Source organism: Ranitomeya variabilis, chromosome 3 (genome assembly GCF_051348905.1).
Source record: "Ranitomeya variabilis isolate aRanVar5 chromosome 3, aRanVar5.hap1, whole genome shotgun sequence".
NCBI classification, from domain to species: domain Eukaryota; kingdom Metazoa; phylum Chordata; class Amphibia; order Anura; family Dendrobatidae; genus Ranitomeya; species Ranitomeya variabilis.
In genome coordinates, this window is record NC_135234.1 from 511,212,887 (window position 1) to 511,232,714 (window position 19,828).

At 47.3% G+C, this 19,828-nt stretch overlaps 1 protein-coding gene across 1 annotated transcript; it reads right to left on the minus strand.

Moving 5' to 3' along the window:
- Nucleotides 1–555: 555 nt before the first annotated feature.
- On the minus strand, nt 556–4,220 carry CHST7 (carbohydrate sulfotransferase 7). Its single transcript, XM_077296895.1, has one exon. It carries the CDS (start codon nt 3,968–3,970, stop codon nt 2,687–2,689), a length of 1,284 nt encoding a protein of 427 aa, XP_077153010.1. The 5' UTR covers nt 3,971–4,220; the 3' UTR covers nt 556–2,686.
- Between the last annotated feature and the right edge of the window lie 15,608 nt (nt 4,221–19,828).

Genomic DNA, 19,828 nt, shown 5'->3' on the forward strand with positions numbered 1-19,828 from the left:
CCCAACAACATGACTTTAATAGTATTGGCCTTCCCATAAGTGATAAAGTAACTCCCCCACCCACACTCCCTATACGCCCTGGGGGAGAAGCAGGGTCACTTGCATTAGGAAATTACGCCTTCTGCCATACTGATGCTTCTTTTTGGGATGGCAGAAAGTTGCTGAATTCTGGCTTGGCAGCCTGTGATCTAGGTAAGTAAAACAGACAGTCGGTGCTTTGACATCTCGGTCGGTGCCAGAGCTTCCTATGCAGAGCGCAGCAGTCAAAATGAGTTTGTCATTGGCAGCGACTGAAATAACAGAGCTCTCAGTATGATAAACCGAGCTTTGTTATACAAGTGACTGCCTATGCAGAGCACAGAAGATGATGACAAACTAATTTAAAACTCCTGCGACCTGAATCAGCGGTGACAGACGGTAAGAGTTAAACTTCGCCCCCCCACCGGTCCCTGTGTCTTTGTTCACTTCTAATTATGCAGGAAGAAAGAGAGAGACTTCCTGGGGAAACAGTCCCAAATGTGAAAATAGTGTCTCCTGTAAAAACAAACAAATCACTAACGTTGTAATAAACCTTTACTTTAAAGCAGAAATAATTAGAGAATCAAAGAAGAAACTAAAATTACATCAGTATTTTCTTAAAATACAACTCGTGTTCTTGGGAGTAAATGGGTTCAATACTGCGCTGGAGGACGGGACTTGGGCAGTGGTCATGGCTCACGGGTTAGAAGGAAGGCGCAAACATTCTGTCTTGTCCTGGCAAACGGCGCTATCATACTGCTGTGCTACTGCAGCTCAGCGCCTGATAAGCTAAGGATAAGGCATCAATACCCAAGGCATGGACAGCCCCCTTTAAGGTCCAAGGCACATATTTTTCCCATAAATTTAAACCGCCCCCAATGCAACTGAATAACATTATGGTCCTTAAAGGGTTAAATACCACTAACAATCCCTGTGGACTCTGAACCTGTAGCCGCCCTCCTATTTGGGCCCTACTTTTTGCTAAACTAATAAATGTAGATTAAAAGTAGGGGAGGATGGAAGAAAGAGACAGCCGTCTGTATTAAGTACTGAAAGCGCGGTTACAGGGAGAAAAGTAACTTACTTTATCTTGGGAGCCGCCAGCCACGCAGGAGTGTCGGCACGGCTACAATCGCCACCCATCGCACTGAGAGCAGGAAGCACACCCCGACTGACAGCAGTCTCTGCACTGATGACCTGCTGAGCTGGATGTCAGTGACACTGCTGCCGCTCACAGTGTAGTGAGCAGTGACTGTAGCCGGCCTTCCATGCCTGTGTGACTGAAAGCCTACGGCCCCAGGAGGAATACTGATCACTTTCTACTGGGTGCTGCACTTTCCTTACAGTGGTCACACACCTTCCATACTAATGACCTACAGATTAACCCCATATTGGCAGGTAAATAGCCCCCCAACAAACCGACAACATAGTGTAAATTCATCAACTACACAGGGGGCAAAGCTTCGGCCCTTACTAGAGGGCCATGCTCCAGTCGCTCTCCCACAATGGACCTCAACCAGGTAGGGAGCGACCTTTTCACCAGCTCCTGGGCCCCAGACCCACCATCGCACCAGGCTTTCTTCTCACCATGTGGAAGTAGGGCCATACACTGGGATAAATAGAGCTTCTTTGATGTATTAAAAAGTATCAGCCTCATCTCTATAAATAACACTCATAAAAATACATGAAATAACAGTAAAACAACGGTATATTTGTACATGAGCCCCTGGCATATCTCACCTCTCAGTATCTGTGCCACCAGGGCAACGTAGCTAACCACCAGCCTCACCGACCCCATATACAAATAATGTAAACTTCCTACATTCTGATTGTCAAACACTTATCTAAGGAAACGCCGGCCCCCCATCCCACCCGCCATTATACCTATAGCATAATAGTCCACAGGTTGTGGAAGAACTGCTCATCTTCACACCTAGATATGGACTGGAGTCAGGGGGCTCTCAGCACAGCAGATACAGTGGTACCCCACTGTGGGGGGAGGGGGTACAATGAACACTGGAGTCAGGGGGATCTCAGCACTGCGGATACAGTGGTACCCATCGTGGGGGGAGGGGTACAATAAAGAACACTGGAGTCGGGGGGGGGGGGGAGCTCTCAGCACTGCGGATACAGTGGTACCCACTGTGGGGGGAGGGGGTACAATGACACTGCAGTCGGGGGGCTCTCAGCACTGCGGATACAGTGGTACCCATCGTGGGGGGAGGGGGTACAATGACACTGGAGTCGGGGGGCTCTCAGCACTGCGGATACAGTGGTACCCATCGTGGGGGGAGGGGGTACAATGACACTGGAGTCGGGGGGATCTCAGCACTGCAGATACAGTGGTACCCATCGTGGGGGGAGGGGGTACAATGACACTGGAGTCGGGGGGATCTCAGCACTGCGGATACAGTGGTACCCGTTGTGGGGGGAGGGGTACAATGAACACTGGAGTCAGGGGGATCTCAGCACTGCGGTTACAGTGGTACCCATCGTGGGGGAGGGGTACGATAAAGAACACTGGAGTCGGGGGGGGGGGGGGGCTCTCAGCACTGCAGATACAGTGGTACCCATCGTGGGGGAGGGGTACGATAAAGAACACTGGCGTCAGTGGCTGATAACAATGAACTGTCTCGGTTGCAGTCGGATTTGTGGTCGGTGCTGCGTCTCAGCCACCCTGCAGCTGGTAGGAGAGCACCTGCATGGCGTCCCCACAGGCCTCCTCCACCCTGCGGACCTGCTCCCTGCTCAGCCTCTCCCTCCAGGCGCTCACTGCCTCCCTGGCATTGCGGGCAGACACCAGGAAGGGTTTGTCTGAGGAGTAGCTGGCTCCGCGGGTCATGTTCAGCATGAAGTCCTCCAGCTCCGGAAGCGCGGACAGTCCGGTGAAGCGCAGCAGGCGGCGCAGCTCCTTCTTTGGCGACAGCACCAGGTCCTCGTAGCGGATCTTCAGGTAGCGGTGGCGGAGCCAGGATGGGCTGGGGCCCCGCACCAGGAGCAGGTCCCGCAGCCAGGCCTGGCAGATGACCTCCAGGGACCCGCTTAGCAGGTAGTTGGCCCCTCCCTGGTGCAGGAGCTGCTGCTGCAGAGCTCTGCCGGCCGGGTCGGCTCCGCGCAGGCGGCTGCGCAGTACCTGCAGGCTCTCCCGCAGGAGGGAGCGCTTGGAGCGGAGCCGGGAGTTGTGCACGGCTCGGGGGTCCCGGAACAGCTGGACCACCCGCAGGTTGAGGCCGGGATCCCGCAGCAGGGGCCGCAGGGAGGACAGATCTAGGAGCCGCACGTCTTTAATCACGACCACGGGGTAGCGCCGGCACTCCGCCTCCAGGTCCCGCAGCGGCCGGCTCGGGCAGTGCTGCTCGCAGTCTTTAGGCTCCACTAGTCCCACTCGGTCCCTGCGCCCCCCAGCAGTGGAGCTGGAGTCCCCCGCAGAGGCTAAACAGAAGGGGGCGCTGCAGATCACCTTGTTGCTCTTCCAGCCGAACAGCCCCGCGGAGGTGAGGTTGTCTCCGGTGTACAGCCGCAGCGCGGAGAAGTCACAGCGGAACAGGGAGCCCAGCAGGTCCCGCAGCGCCCCCTGCAGGCTCTCCGCGTCCCCGGGGTACAGAGACTGCCACATGTGCCATGCCGGCTCGTACAGGTAGAACACGCCGGGGTGCTGGTTGAAGAGCTCCCCCAAAAAGGACGAGCCGCTCCGCCAGGTGGCGTGCAGGTACACGTGTGTGCGGGGCAGCGGGGACACCGTGTCCTCCTCCTCATCCTCCCACAGAGCCTGCTCCAGGCTGGGGCACAGCCGCCGAGTAGGGGACCGGTTCCATCGCGCTTCGTAGTCCTGATCCGCCAAGCCTTTCCTGTCAGTCCGCCAGCCTTCACGTAACATTACCGAGAGGAAGAGGAGCATGAGCGCCGCGTACAGCAGCAGCAACAGCCACAGGCTCCGTGCCCGCCGCCCCATCCCGTCACTCCATAGTGCTGCCGGACGGTCCGCGCCTGCCGACAGCCGAGGTGCTCGTAGAGGGGCCACTTCCTGGCAACCCGCCCCGGGGTGGGGCCCGTGTCCTCCGACCACGGATTACAGGCTGCTCGTCACATCGCAGAGATGGAAGTGACGCTGCCCGTCCTGCCGTGACCGGGTGTACCAGTCTGCAGCACAGATATATACTCAGGGGTGGGATTCAAATTTTTAACAACAGGTCCTCTAAGTCGCGGCGGCCGGAATTTACTAATAAGCCACGCCCAGTGGCACGATTCATATTTTTTGAAGCAGTTTGTCTCCCTTAAAGGGAACCTGTCACCACGTTTTTGGAAGATGGGATAAAAATAGCGTTAAATAGGGGCAGAGGTGGGCGTTACATTAGTGTGTGTGTTATGCGTTTATTACCCACCTAAGTTGCCGAAATAACTTTGCAAAGTCTCCGTTTTCGCCTGTCAATCAGGCTGGTCAGGTCACATGGGCGTGGTGTCTTCCCCCAGATTTGGCGTAGTTTTCCGTTGGTGGCGTAGTGGTGTGCGCATGCCCAAAGTCCGGAATCCTCTTCCAGGGGATTTAAAATAGCGCGGTGTTCGTTATTGCATTGGTGATCGGTGGGCGCGGCCATCTTCCTTTGGCCGCGCGTGCGCAGAAGCGGCGCTCTGCTGGCCGCGGCTTCAGGAAAATGGCCGCCGCGATATCCATCTGCGCACGCGCGGCATCCCGCGGCCATTTTCCTGAAGCCGCGGCCAGCAGAGCGCCGCTTCTGCGCACGCGCGGCCAAAGGAAGATGGCCGCGCCCACCGATCACCAATGCAATAACGAACACCGCGCTATTTTAAATCCCCTGGAAGAGGATTCCGGACTTTGGGCATGCGCACACCACTACGCCACCAACGGAAAACTACGCAAAATCTGGGGGAAGACACCACGCCCATGTGACCTGACCAGCCTGATTGACAGGCGAAAACGGAGACTTTGCAAAGTTATTTCGGCAACTTAGGTGGGTAATAAACGCATAACACACACACTAATGTAATGCCCACCTCTGCCCCTATTTAACGCTATTTTTATCCCATCTTCCAAAAACGTGGTGACAGGTTCCCTTTAATGACAAGAATACGTTGTGACATACGGTATTAAAGTCATTCAAAGAAACAAACGACTAAAGCAAATGTACTGCACAGGACAATTGTCCGTGTACAAGGTGCTTTAGCTGATCAGTCCACAACATCCTTAGTTAAATTACTAAAGTAGAAGTGTCAGTGCCGGCCGTAAAGCACAGCACAGCGGTGACGTCACCGCTGTGCTCTGCTTTTACTTTACGGCCGGCGCTCACAGTCAGTGCGGGAAGCAGACACCGGGGGACGTGACAGACATCAGAAGGTGAGTATGTAGTATTTGTTTTTTTTTTAGATTTACAATGGTAACCAGGGTAAACATCGGGTTACTAACCACGGCCCTGCGCTTAGTAACCCGATGTTTACCCTGGTTACAAGCGAACACATCGCTGGATCGGTGTCACACACCCCGATCCAGCGATGACAGCGGGAGATCCAGCGACTAAATAAAGTTCCAAACGATCTGCTACGACGTACGATTCTCAGCGGGGTCCCTGATCGCTGCTGCGTGTCAGACACAGCGATATCGTATGGATATCGCTGGAACGTCACGGATCGTGCCGTCGTAGCGACAAAAGTGCCACTGTGAGACGGTACCCTTACTGTAGGTGATCAATGTGGCGAGACGCTGCAGAGAAGCGAGTGCAGCCCCAGCCTCCTGTGATGCCACGTGTGAGACCACCTCAAATGAAACCGTGCACTCTGAACTACGCAAAACAAATCCCCCAAACTATACGGTGGAATTGCTTCCCCACCTTCATTTTACCTCACTGTGAACTTTTTTTTTCCTGGTTTTTCAGGACATTATATGGTAAAATGGGCTCATTCAGAACTAAAACTTGTCCTGCAAAAAAAGAAAAACAAAACCCCAAGCCCTTACAAAGGCTCCTGAAAGGTGTGGCAGAAAAAGAACAATAGCTGCAACATGAAGGGGTTAATCACCATGATTTGCAGATATTTTGGGTGCATTACAAAGGTTGCAAAAGTGTAAAGACAAGAAGAGCTGCAGAGTGTCAGATAATTGGAGATGGCACAGAACTGCAGCCGTTATAAAGGTGCCGTTACACTGAGCAACTTACCAGCGATCGCGACCAGCGACGTGATCGCTGGTAAGTTGCTGTGTGGTCGCTGGGGAGCTGTCACACAGACAGCTCTCTCCAGCGACCAAGCGACTTCGGCATCGCTGAAACTGTCTTCAGCGATGCCGAAGTCCCCATGTAAAAAAAAAAAAAAAAACACTACATACGCACCTTCTGTCGTCCTTCATGTCCCCTGGAGCTTGCCGCACTGACTGTGTCTCAGCGCCGGCCGTAAAGCAGAGCCCAGCGGTGAACCTGCAGTAACAGCGGTTCACCGCTGGGCACCGCTGTTACGGCCGGCCGGCGCTGAGACACAGTCAGTGCGGCAAGCGCCGAGGGACATGAAGGACGACAGAAGGTGCGTATGTAGTGTTGTTTTTTTTTTTACATGGGGACTTCGGCATCGCTGAAGACAGTTTCAGTGATGCCGAAGTCGCTTGGTCGCTGGAGAGAGCTGTCTGTGTGACAGCTCCCCAGCGACCACACAGCAACTTACCAGCGATCACGTCGCTGGTCGCGATCGCTGGTAAGTTGCTCAGTGTAACGGCACCTTTAGAGGGAGCTGATAATAACAGCATGGCCACCTCTCCAGCACAAGCCTGGCCTGATGGGAGGCTACAGGCTGCACAGCTGCGGTACTTGTGTGAGGTGAATGCCCGTGTGCTGAGGGGAACAATACAGCGACACTTCAACCGCACCCGGCTGTGCCTTCCTGGGGACTGATAAATGATCACATCACTGGACTCACAGGCATTTCTTTACACTCCACAGACTCGCATCTCCCTCTCTGCTGTCTGCTCCTCCCACATGAGTCACAGTCACACTTCACTGAGCTCGCTGAATCTGATAGGCTGCAGGCGCCAGACAAGGAAGGAAAGAAAAACAAAAAAAAAGATTCGGTTCACTCACGCTGCAGAGCCGGCTCACATCGTTCACAGCAGGGAGCCGGCTCTTTGTGTCGGCTCGTTCATGAACGACACATCACTACCTTCTTCCACGATCGGGTCCCGCTCCTCCCGGGGTGAACAATCCCCACCAGCAGCACAGCAACCCGTCCGGGGGCGGTCCGGGGGCGTGGTAACCATTTTCAATTACCGGAACGCTGGCAGATAGAAATTTTAGTAAACGGCTGCCCCGTACCGGGTCGTACCGGCTGAATCCCACCCCTGTATATACTGTATACCCCGTGTGTGTATTACCCGGCCGTGACCGGGTGTACACACGTGGGAAATGGGCTGCAGCACAGATATACAGCCATGGCCAAAAGTATTGACACCCCTGCAATTCTGTCAGATAATACTCAGTTTCTTCCTGAAAATGATTGCAATCACAAATTCTTTGGTATTATTATCTTCATTTAATTTGTCTTAAATGAAAAAACACAAAAAAGAATGAAGCAAAAAGCAAAACATTGATCATTTCACACAAAACTCCAAAAATGGGCCAGACAAAAGTATTGGCACCCTCAGCCTAATACTAAAGGTTGCACAACCTTTAGCCAAAATAACTGCGACCAACCGCTTCCGGTAACCATCACTGAGTTTTTTACAATGCTCTGCTGGGATTTTAGACCATTCTTCTTTGGCAAACTGCTCCAGGTCCCTGATATTTGAAGGGTGCCTTCTCCAAACTGCCATTTTTAGATCTCTCCACAGGTGTTCTATGGGATTCAGGTCTGGACTCATTGCTGGCCACCTTAGAAGTCTCCAGTGCTTTTTCTCAAACCATTTTCTAGTGCTTTTTGAAGTGTGTTTTGGGTCATTGTCCTGCTGGAAGACCCATGACCTCTGAGGGAGACCCAGCTTTCTCACACTGGGCCCTACATTATGCTGCAAAATTTGTTGGTAGTCTTCAGACTTCATAATGCCATGCACACGGTCAAGCAGTCCAGTGCCAGAGGCAGCAAAGCAACCCCAAAACATCAGGGAACCTCTGCCATGTTTGACTGTAGGGACCGTGTTCTTTTCTTTGAATGCCTCTTTTTTTTCTCCTGTAAACTCTATGTTGATGCCTTTGCCCCAAAAGCTCTACTTTTGTCTCTTCTGACCAGAGAACATTCTTCCAAAACGTTTTAGGCTTTTTCCGGTAAGTTTTGGCGAACTCCAGCCTGGCTTTTTTATGTCTCGGGGTAAGAAGTGGGGTCTTCCTGGGTCTTCTACCATACAGTCCCTTTTCATTCAGACGCCGACGGATAGTAAGGGTTGACACTGTTGTACCCTCGGACTGCAGGGCAGCTTGAACTTGTTTGGATGTTAGTCGAGGTTCTTTATCCAACATCCGCACAATCTTGCGTTGAAATCTCTAGTAAATTTTTCTTTTCCGTCCACATCTAGGGAGGTTAGCCACAGTGCCATGGGCTTTAAACTTCTTGATGACACTGCGCACGGTAGACACAGGAACATTCAGGTCTTTGGAGATGGACTTGTAGCCTTGAGATTGCTCATGCTTCCTCACAATTTGGTTTCTCAAGTCCTCAGACAGTTCTTTGGTCTTCTTTCTTTTCTCCATGCTCAATGTGGTACACACAAGAACACAGGACAGAGGTTGAGTCAACTTTAATCCATGTCAACTGGCTGCAAGTGTGATTTAGTTATTGCCAGCACCTGTTAGGTGCCACAGGTAAGTTACAGGTGCTGTTAATTACACTATTTAGAGAAGCATCACATGATTTTTCGAACAGTGCCAATACTTTTGTCCACCCCCTTTTTTATGTTTGGTGTGGAATAGAATTATATCCAATTTGGCTTTAGGACAATTCTTTTTGTGTTTTTTTTCATTTAAGACAAATGAAATGAAGATAATAATAACAAAGAATTTGTGTTTGCAATCATCTTCAGGAAGAAACTGAGTATTATCTGACAGAATTGCAGGGGTGTGAATACTTTTGGCCATGACTGTATACTGTATACCCCGTGTGTGTATTACCCTGCCGTGACCGGGTGTACACGCGTGGGAAATAGGCAGCAGCACAGATATGTACTGTATACCCTGTGTATTACCGTGCCGTGACCGGGTGTACACACATGCGAAATGGGCTGCAGCATAGATATATACTGTATACCCTGTGTGTGTATTACCCTGCCGTGACCAGGTGTACACGGGTGGAAAATGTGCAAAGCTGGGCTACAGCACAGGCATCGTATATGATGCCTGTGTATTTATATTTACACCATCCTGCTCCTGGGGATACAGCACATACAGTATATACACTATGTATTTATATATTATCTTACTGTGATTGGCGTATACACACAGGCAACATGGGCAAAGCTGGGTTTCAGTGTAGCTTTACTATATACCGTGTGTGCCACCAAATTTTGGAAAAACTCCACTTCTGCACCCCGTCCTCACCAATCACACATTCTCAGTTCCGATCGTACACCAGATCACATACATAGCCAGCAGCTTTTGTTTTGGCCATAAGATTGTTTAAGCTGCCACTACGATAAGGTAGACTCTTTTGGCCGAGCTCTACTCTAACCTATTAAACGTTTGTTAAAATATCCAATACTCTTTTTAGGTATATTTTTATTTATTTATCTTTAAGGGAATGAGTTATTGTTCATTTTAAAAAAATGCATGTAATACCATATAGAAAGGAACAAATACCGCCACACCATGACCAGATCACATATTACCACTTCACAGTGACTGAATAATACCACATACAAGGAACAAATACCGCCACACTATGACCAGGCTATATACACTCACCGGCCACTTTATTAGGTACACCATGCTAGTAACGGGTTGGACCCCCTTTTGCCTTCAGAACTGCCTCAATTCTTCGTGGCATAGATTCAACAAGGTGCTGGAAGCATTCCTCAGAGATTTTGGTCCATATTGACATGATGGCATCACACAGTTGCCGCAGATTTGTCGGCTGCACATCCCAAAGATGCTCCATACAAGGCAGGATGGATCCATGCTTTCATGTTGTTTACGCCAAATTCTGACCCTACCATCCGAATGTCGCAGCAGAAATCGAGACTCATCAGACCAAGCAACGTTTTTCCAATCTTCTACTGTCCAATTTCGATGAGCTTGTACAAATTGTAGCCTCAGTTTCCTGTTCTTAGCTGAAAGGAGTGGTACCCGGTGTGGTCTTCTGCTGCTGTAGCCCATCTGCCTCAAAGTTCGACGCACTGTGCGTTCACAGATGCTCTTAGGCCTACCTTGGTTGTAACGGGTGGCGATTTGAGTCACTGTTGCCTTTCTATCAGCTCGAACCAGTCTGCCCATTCTCCTCTGACCTCTGGCATCAACAAGGCATTTCCGCCCACAGAACTGCCGCTCACTGGATTTTTTTTCTTTTTCGGACCATTCTCTGTAAACCCTAGAGATGGTTGTGCGTGAAAATCCCAGTAGATCAGCAGTTTCTGAAATACTCAGACCAGCCCTTCTGGCACCAACAACCATGCCACGTTCAAAGGCACTCAAATCACCTTTCTTCCCCATACTGATGCTCGGTTTGAACTGCAGGAGATTGTCTTGACCATGTCTACATGCCTAAATGCACTGAGTTGCCGCCATGTGATTGGCTGATTAGAAATTAAGTGTTAACAAGAAGTTGGACAGGTGTACCTAATAAAGTGGCCGGTGAGTGTATTACCACCACATTGTGACCAAATAATACCACATACAAGGAATAACGCCACACCATGACCAGACCATATATTACCACCACATACAAGGAATAAATACCGCCACATTATGACCAAACCACATATCACCACTACACAGTGAATGAATAATACCACTTACAAGGTACACATTCAGCCACACTATGGCCAGACCACATAGTAACCGAATACTACAATACTGATCATTGATAAAAAAAATACTAATTTTTACCATAAGTGCTATTATACACAGGAGCTTTGCATATAGTACACAGTGTATAGTGCCAGTGTACAGGTAATACAGTGATCACCAGTGACATTATACATAGGAGATCTGTATATAGTGTCAGTGTACAGGTAATACAGTGATCACCAGTGACATTATACACAGGAGCTCTGTATACAGTGTCAGTGTACAGGTAATACAGTGATCACCAGTGACATTATACACAGGAGCTCTGTATATAATGTCAGTGTACAGGTAATACAGTGATCAACAGTGACATACACAGGAGCTCTGTATTCAGTATCAGTGTACAGGTAATACAGTGATCAACAGTGACATACACAGGAGCGTTGTATATAGTGCCAGTGTACACGTAATACAGTGATCACTAGTGACATTATACACAGGAGCGTTGTATATAGTGCCAGTGTACACGTAATACAGTGATCACTAGTGACATTATACACAGGAGCTCTATATATAGTGTCAGTGTACAGATAATACAGTGATCACCAGTGACATACACAGGAGCTCTGTATATAGTGTCAGTGTACAGGTAATACAGTGATCACCAGTGACATTATACACAGGAGCTCTGTATATAGTGTCAGTGTACAGGTAATATAGTGATCACTAGTGACATTATACATAAGAGATCTGTATAATAGTATACAGTGTATAGTGTCAGTGTACAGGTAACACACTGACTCCCCAGTGATGTCTCTAGTTGAAGTCCTTCATCTTCATCCAGCAGAGACCGCCATCATTTCTTCCAGCCAGGACTCATCTCTGCAGAAAACAACACATTTATCTAGAGCACATTCCCCAATTTTTCCCCAACCTCTACACTATACCAGATGAAGAAAAAAAGCAACCGTGTCATTCTGCACAGTAACAGGACCTCTCCTCCCCCACACTGAAAACAGGATCCTCAAAAATAATATCCTTTAATTAGCCTCTACAGTAATAATGTCCCACATTTTGCTCCCTTGTGTCCTCCCATTCTGGATCCCATGTGTCCTCCCATTCTGGACCCCATGTATCCTCCCATTCTGGACCCCCAAGTGTCCTCCCCTTCTACCTCATGTCTCTCCATACTGCCCCCATAATCATCCATAGTAGAATAATCATCCCATAGTCATATACACACGTGGTCAAAATTGTTGGTACCCCTCATTTAATGACAGAAAAACCCACAATGATCACAGAAATAACTTGAACCTGACAAAAGATCTATGAAAATGAACAAATGAAAGTCAGACATTGCTTTTTAATCATGCTTCCGCAGAATCAGAAAAACTATACTACATTTTAAATTGGAGGTATTTGCTAATATTATTATTACACCTACTACATATTGGGATTGGATCTTGGCTTTTAATTCAACACTGTGGGGTCATCTCTGCCGACATCATCTGTTGGTGTAGAGTTTGGTGGCCCCCATACACATTAGACTGTCAATGTCAGCAGATTAGGCTACCTTTAGTCTGATGTGTATGGGGACACAACTCCCAACCCTGCAAGCAGAAGTGATTGCTGCAGAAAAAGAAAAACGGTTGTTTTTTTTTTTAAATTAAAGGCCCCGTCACACATAGCGAGATCGCTGCTGAGTCACAAGTTTTGTGACGCAACAGCGACCTCAGTAGCGATCTCGCTATGTGTGACACGTACCAGCGACCAGGCCCCTGCTGTGAGATCGCTGGTCGTGTCGGAATGGCCTGGACCTTTTTTTGGTCGTTGAGGTCCCGCTGACATCGCTGAATCTGTGTGTGTGACACCGATCCAGCGATGTCTTCACTGGTAACCAGGGTAAACATCGGGTTACTAAGCGCAGGGCCGCGCTTAGTAACCCGATGTTTACCCTGGTTACCAGTGTAAATGTAAAAAAAAACCAAACACTACATACTTACCATCTGATGTCCGTCAGGTCCCTTGCCGTCCGCTTCCTGCTCTGACTGAGTGCCGCCGTACAGTGAGAGCACAGCACAGCAGTAACGTCACCGCTGCGCTCTGCTCTCACTGTACGGCGGCACTCAGTCAGAGCAGGAAGCTGACGGCAAGGGACCTGACGGACATCAGATGGTAAGTATGTAGTGTTTGTTTTTTTTGGTAACCAGGGTAAACATCGGGTTACTAAGCGCGGCCCTGCGCTTAGTAACCCGATGGTTACCCTGGTTACCCGGGTGCTGCAGGGGGACTTCGGCATCGTTGAAGACAGTTTCAACGATGCCGAAGTCGTTCCCCTGATCGTTGGTCGCTGGAGAGAGCTGTCTGTGTGACAGCTCCCCAGCGACCACACAGCGACTTACCAACGATCACGGCCAGGTCGTATCGCTGGTCGTGATCGTTGGTAAATCGCTATGTGTGACGGGGCCTTAAGAGTTTCATAACGATAGATTCTTGGGGTCCACAAGAGAGGAATGCTGGCGGCTGCGGCCAACGTTAGTCTAATGTGCATGGAGGACTTTAGGAAAAAGCATTTTTGTCTATTGCAGAGTCTCTTCTACAAGGCACATGTGCCCAAGATGAATATTTGGTGACTTTTCGGTGCTGTGTATTTTTGCTGTTTCAAAAACGCATCATCTTACAGTTCCAGCAAAGTGGATGTGATTTATAGTAGTCTCCTACCCTCTGTGCTTTTTATTACTCTGTGTAAGCTGACCTGTGGTGTGGGTATATTGAGTTTTCTGCATGGAATTTCCCCTTAGACTTGCATTAGATGCAGACAATACACAGTTAAGAAAAAACACATGCAGTTTTAATGCTTTTCCAGGGCTGAAACACATAAAAAGAGGCTTGTATTCCTCACTATTGTCAATAAAGTTGTCAAAGTCAAATATCAGAAAGTATCAAAAACAAAGCAGCTTTGTTTAAAACATGACATATCAACAGCAGACAAACCACAGTGTCAAAAAGACGATAAAAAAACGCAAGTAATATAATTTACTTAATTGGTGCAGAAAATCTGCAACATCAAAAATTCACCCAAAACTCATGGTGAGAATGTGCCTAAATGTGCTTTTTAGAGTTGGCTTAGATTAAGATACATTTTGCGTAAAACAGATGTTTTATTGTAAAATAATGTGCAAATTGTATCTATAAGACAGAATACATATGATGGGAGAAATAACATAAAATATAAAAGATTATATAATATACTGAATATATATACTGTATATATACTGAATATATATATCAAAAAATAAAGTGAACACTTAACAGAATGTAACTCCAAGTAAATCACCCTTCTGTGAAATCAAACTGTCCACTTAGGAAGCAACACTGTTTGACAATCAATTTCACACGCTGTTGTGCAAATGGAAGAGACAACAGATGGAAATTAGTGGCAATTAGCAAGACACACTCAATAAAGGAGTGGTTCTGCAGGTGGGGACCACAGACCACATCTCAGTACCAATGCTTTCTGTCTGTTTTGGTCACTTTTGAATGTTGGTTGTGCTTTCACACTCATGGTAGCATGAGACGGACTGTACAACCCACACAAGTGGCTCAGGTAGTGCAGCTCATCCAGGATGGCACATCAATGCGAGCTGTGAGAAGGTGGTTTGCTGTGTCTGTCAGCGTAGTGTCCAGAGGTTGGAGGCGCTACCAGGAGATAGGCCAGTACACCAGGAGACGTGGAAGGGGCCGTAGGAGAGCAACAACCCAGCAGCAGGACCGCTACCTCTGCCTTTGTGCAAGGAGGAGCACTGCCAGAGCCCTGCAAAATTACCTCCAGCAGGCCACAAATGTGCATGTGTCTGCACAAATGGTTAGAAACCGACTCCATGAGGATGGTCTGATTGCCCGACATCCACGGTTGGGGGTTGTGCTTACAGCCCAACATCGTGCAGTATGCTTGGCATTTGCCACAGAACACCAGGATTGGCAAATTCGCCACTGGTGCCCTGTGCTCTTCACAGATGAAAGCAGGTTCACACTGAGTGCATGTGACGGACTCTGGAGATGCTGTGGAGCGATCTGCCTGCAACATCCTTCAGCATGACCGATTTGGCAGTGGGTGAGTAATGGTGTGGGGTGGCATTTCTTTGGTGGGCTGCACAGCCCTCCATGTGCTCGGCAGAGGTAGGTTGACTGCCATTAGGTACCGAGATGAGATCCTTAGACCCCTTGTGAGACCATATGCTGGTGTGTTTGGCCCTGGATTCCTCCTAATGCAGGACAATGCCAGACCTCATGTGGCTGGAGTGTGTCAGCAGTTTCTGCCAGATGAAGGCATTCCCATGAAGGGGTTACATGCTGAGGGTCTAAATCGCCAGCAGCCTTGCTCAGTTTTCCATGTGTTTTTCCTTCTAGGAAGGATTTTTTTTTCTCAGTTGTAGTCACTTCCTTATCTATGCAAAATTTGTCATTGAGCCAAAATCTCTGTTGATGGTTTCCTGTTAAAATGGATGTCATTTCCCCCCAAATCAGTGACAAAGTGAAGAAGTATTTGATTCATTTCCTTTTGGGGATATCACTGAGTATTTAAAGTGTGCATGGGGAATGTAAGAAAGTTAACAGAAAATTAACCATCATCCTCTAAAAAAACTTTAATTTTAATGCATGTAATATAATTTAATACATTGTCTTATATACAGGCTAATGTTTGTGAGTAAAGACTATGTAAATAGACTATGTGGTAGTAATATTTATGCTGGATAAACCGGAAGTCAATGTGTGTAGGCCACGCAATGTATGGAAGGGCTTATGCACATGACCGTATAAATCGGATGAGTATGATCCATGGTTTTGATGAATAGCACTCGTACCCATGATATTCTATGGGGCTGTGCGCATTTCTGATTTTTTTCTTTCAACAAGTCATCTGAGGAAAAAAGGTCACAGCATGCACCATTTGCCTCTGAGAAGAAATCAGACAGATGCCACTCGCCCATTCAAGTCTATCCAAGTGTGGTCAGATTTTCACATACTGCATAGAGAAACATTTTTTTCTCACTTCATCTCAGAGAAAATCGCAGCCCGCTCTGATCAGTCTGATTATCATAATCTGACTGATTTTTCACGGATGGAGAGAAAAGTTATGTGACCCTAGCCAACAGATATAGACAAATAATTGGGGGCAGCTTGCCCTACTATGCCCTATGTGTGAGGCTACCTGTCCGCTGAGATTAGCACCCTAAGATGGACGATAGTGTTGTCCCCACTCCTCATCCACTATCTGTCAATCCTTATGGAAAGTGGTGAATGAAAGGAATTAAATCCAAGGCCCAATTCACACACATCACATGCATATGAGATATATTAGTTCTAAAAATATCAGACTACTGAGGTAGCCCCAAAGTACCACATCAGCCAAATATCGAACGCCCTCCTTGTAAGGGTAAGTGCACACGTTGCAGATTTCCTGCAGATCGCAGCTTTTTTCCCGTGCAGAAACGCTGCAGATCCGCAAGTGATGTACAGTACAATGTAAATCAATGGGGAAAAAAAATGCTGTGCTAATGGTGCGGCAGATTAAAAAAAGGACCATGTCAATTCTTTGTGCGGATCTGCAGCGTTTCTGCACCCATTCTATAATAGGAATCTGCAGGGGTAAAAAAAGGAAGAAATCTGCACAGAATCCACAGCAAATCTGCACAAAAAAACGCACAAAACGTACACAAAAAATGCGCAAATTCTGACCTGCCTTTTCTGGCAAGAAATGTAGAATCTGTACAGAAAATTCCACAGTCAAATCCGCAACGTGTGCATATAGCCTAAGGGTATGTGCAGACGATCAGTAAACACTGCAGGTTGGATGCTGTGTACTTGTGCAGCGTCCAGCCCGCAGCAGCCAGATGTTACAGCATAGTGGATGGGATTTCAAGAAATCCCATGCCCACTGTGCACAGACGGACATGCAGCACACCATTCCAAACCGCAGCATGTCTCCGCAAGAGAAATTTCACCCGTACAATGTATTGGACTCGATGATCCGGCACGGTTCAATGAACACATGCGGATTCACCTGCATTCAATGGCAGTGCTTTGGACACAGCGAACATGTGCTGCGTCCAAAGCGTTGCCACCTCCGGGTCAGGTGCACAGACCCTAACAGTTTCCCAATAGGGAAAACAATTTCAAAGGCAAAATTTAGCTAGGAAGTTATGAGTTGTCAGTTCTAAAAGCAAACAATTCCAAAATGTATATTATTTTCCTAATGAGAAATGTAATAGATCCTTAAAAAGGTGATCCTACATATCACATTAGATAGGAGAGAGAGGTACGGAGCTGCAGATGTTATCCAGCAGAATGATGTGTGAGTTGAGTCCAGTGCAGCAAATTGGACTCCACTCATCACGTAGGTTAGTAGGGGCACTAGTGATGCTCCAGAAACGCTTCAGGTGTTTCTTATGTTTTTAATCTGGTTTGACATGCCGTAATAGTTTTTTTTCTTTTATTCAATGGGTTGGAGTGCCTATTCAATTTCCCCTTTTTTTCCTATATACACTCACCGGCCACTTTATTAGGTACACCTGTCCAACTTCTTGTTAACACTTAATTTCTAATCAGCCAATCACATGGCGGCAACTCAGTGCATTTAGGCATGTAGACATGGTCAAGACAATCTCCTGCAGTTCAAACCGAGCATCAGTATGGGGAAGAAAGGTGATTTGAGTGCCTTTGAACGTGGCATGGTTGTTGGTGCCAGAAGGGCTCGTCTGAGTATTTCAGAAACTGCTGATCTACTGGGATTTTCACGCACAACCATCTCTAGGGTTTACAGAGAATGGTCCGAAAAAGAAAAAAAATCCAGTGAGCGGCAGTTCTGTGGGCGGAAATGCCTTGTTGATGCCAGAGGTCAGAGGAGAATGGGCAGACTGGTTCGAGCTGATAGAAAGGCAACAGTGACTCAAATCGCCACCCGTTACAACCAAGGTAGGCCTAAGAGCTTCTCTGAACGCACAGTGCGTCGAACTTTGAGGCAGATGGGCTACAGCAGCAGAAGACCACACCGGGTACCACTCCTTTCAGCTAAGAACAGGAAACTGAGGCTACAATTTGTACAAGCTCATCGAAATTGGACAGTAGAAGATTGGAAAAACGTTGCTTGGTCTGATGAGTCTCGATTTCTGCTGCGACATTCGGATGGTAGGGTCAGAATTTGGCGTAAACAACATGAAAGCATGGATCCATCCTGCCTTGTATGGAGCATCTTTGGGATGTGCAGCCGACAAATCTGCGGCAACTGTGTGATGCCATCATGTCAATATGGACCAAAATCTCTGAGGAATGCTTCCAGCACCTTGTTGAATCTATGCCACGAAGAATTGAGGCAGTTCTGAAGGCAAAAGGGGGTCCAACCCGTTACTAGCATGGTGTACCTAATAAAGTGGCCGGTGAGTGTATATCACATTAGTCTCTAAGCATCAATCCACAGTTGGTTGGAGTGGTATATTTGTTGTTTCAGAGACTCGCATAGCAGATAGATATAAACAAAAGCAGAACTATGAATATAACAAAGATCACCTCTGAAAAGCATATTTTTAGTTAGACTGGAATACTCATTGTCTCAGTGTATTTACCCATCAGGAAATCCAGCAGGGTCCGTGGAGGAATATCATTTCCTTTGTTTGCTTCCACCGTGAACATACAAAGTGATCAGGCGTATCACTGTGATCCGGGTGGATGAGTGATGTCACTAGTTTGCGATCTCATCTTTGGACCCGAAGGTGCTCCAAATGTTCATCTCTTATTGGTGACTCTTTATGCCAGGGCTGAGGAGTTGGTAAGCCAAACCTCCGACTCCTCAGTTTCTGTGACACCGACTCAGACTCCCTCATACATGGCTCATGTTTAAGTTTAAGTGATAAATTTACTGTAGTAAAATGGTAACATCAGGCTTTTAATCATTATGGTACAATAATCAAGCCATTTAGATTGATCATAAAACATATCTATTGGAATACAAGTTTAGAACAAAAAAACTTGCATATTTACAATTTATTATACACTGTGCAGTAAGTGGAAAATAAAAACAGTTTTCAACAAAAACGTACTGAATAACATTTGTGTAGTCTATGAATTTGTTCTGAGAAATAGTATTGCTTCCATCAGATCCTCCTTCATAGATGACCTCAACTCTGACCGAATTATTTTAATGCTAGAGAAAAACCTCTCTACACTAACTTGGGTTGGTGGCAAAGCAGTAACCACATGGGCAACATCTCTAACAATTTCAGGGTATAAAGGAACTGCCTTGTGCACAGTCAGTTTTGGTGAACAATTGAATTCTTCTACTTCTTTGAGAGCAAGTGAAAAACTTTGCTGAAATATGGTCAATCTGTTTTCTATGGGAGTGGAATCTTTTTCCCTGTGGCAACACTTTGCCTGCTCAATGTTGTCCAAATACTTGTCAAAATCAAACTCCTCATCTGATGAGGATGACAGAACGGCAGCAGCAGCACTGGCAGGACCCGAGTCCTCTTGCTCTTGGCCGTCCTGTAGCCCACTCATCCTAACTGCTACCTCAATCAGAGCTTCTTTTCCTTTAGTAAGCTGTTGATCATCCAGCAATATACGATGACTCGGGTCCACATAAACAGATGCCAGAAGAATTTTATTTTCTAATAGCAGCGTCTTTCTCCATTTCATTGAAGCAGCAGTGCCATCTGCGATTAAACCTCCTCTTTGGGACAGGCAAAACAACAAGTTCTTCCACTTCTTTATAAAAATGGCAGCAGTTAAATCCTCAGCTTGTAACTTATTAGTCACTGTAAATGGGTGATGAAACAATTCCTTCAATTTAGCCACCTATGTCCATAGACCTTCATGTAATGTTACTTGGGGTT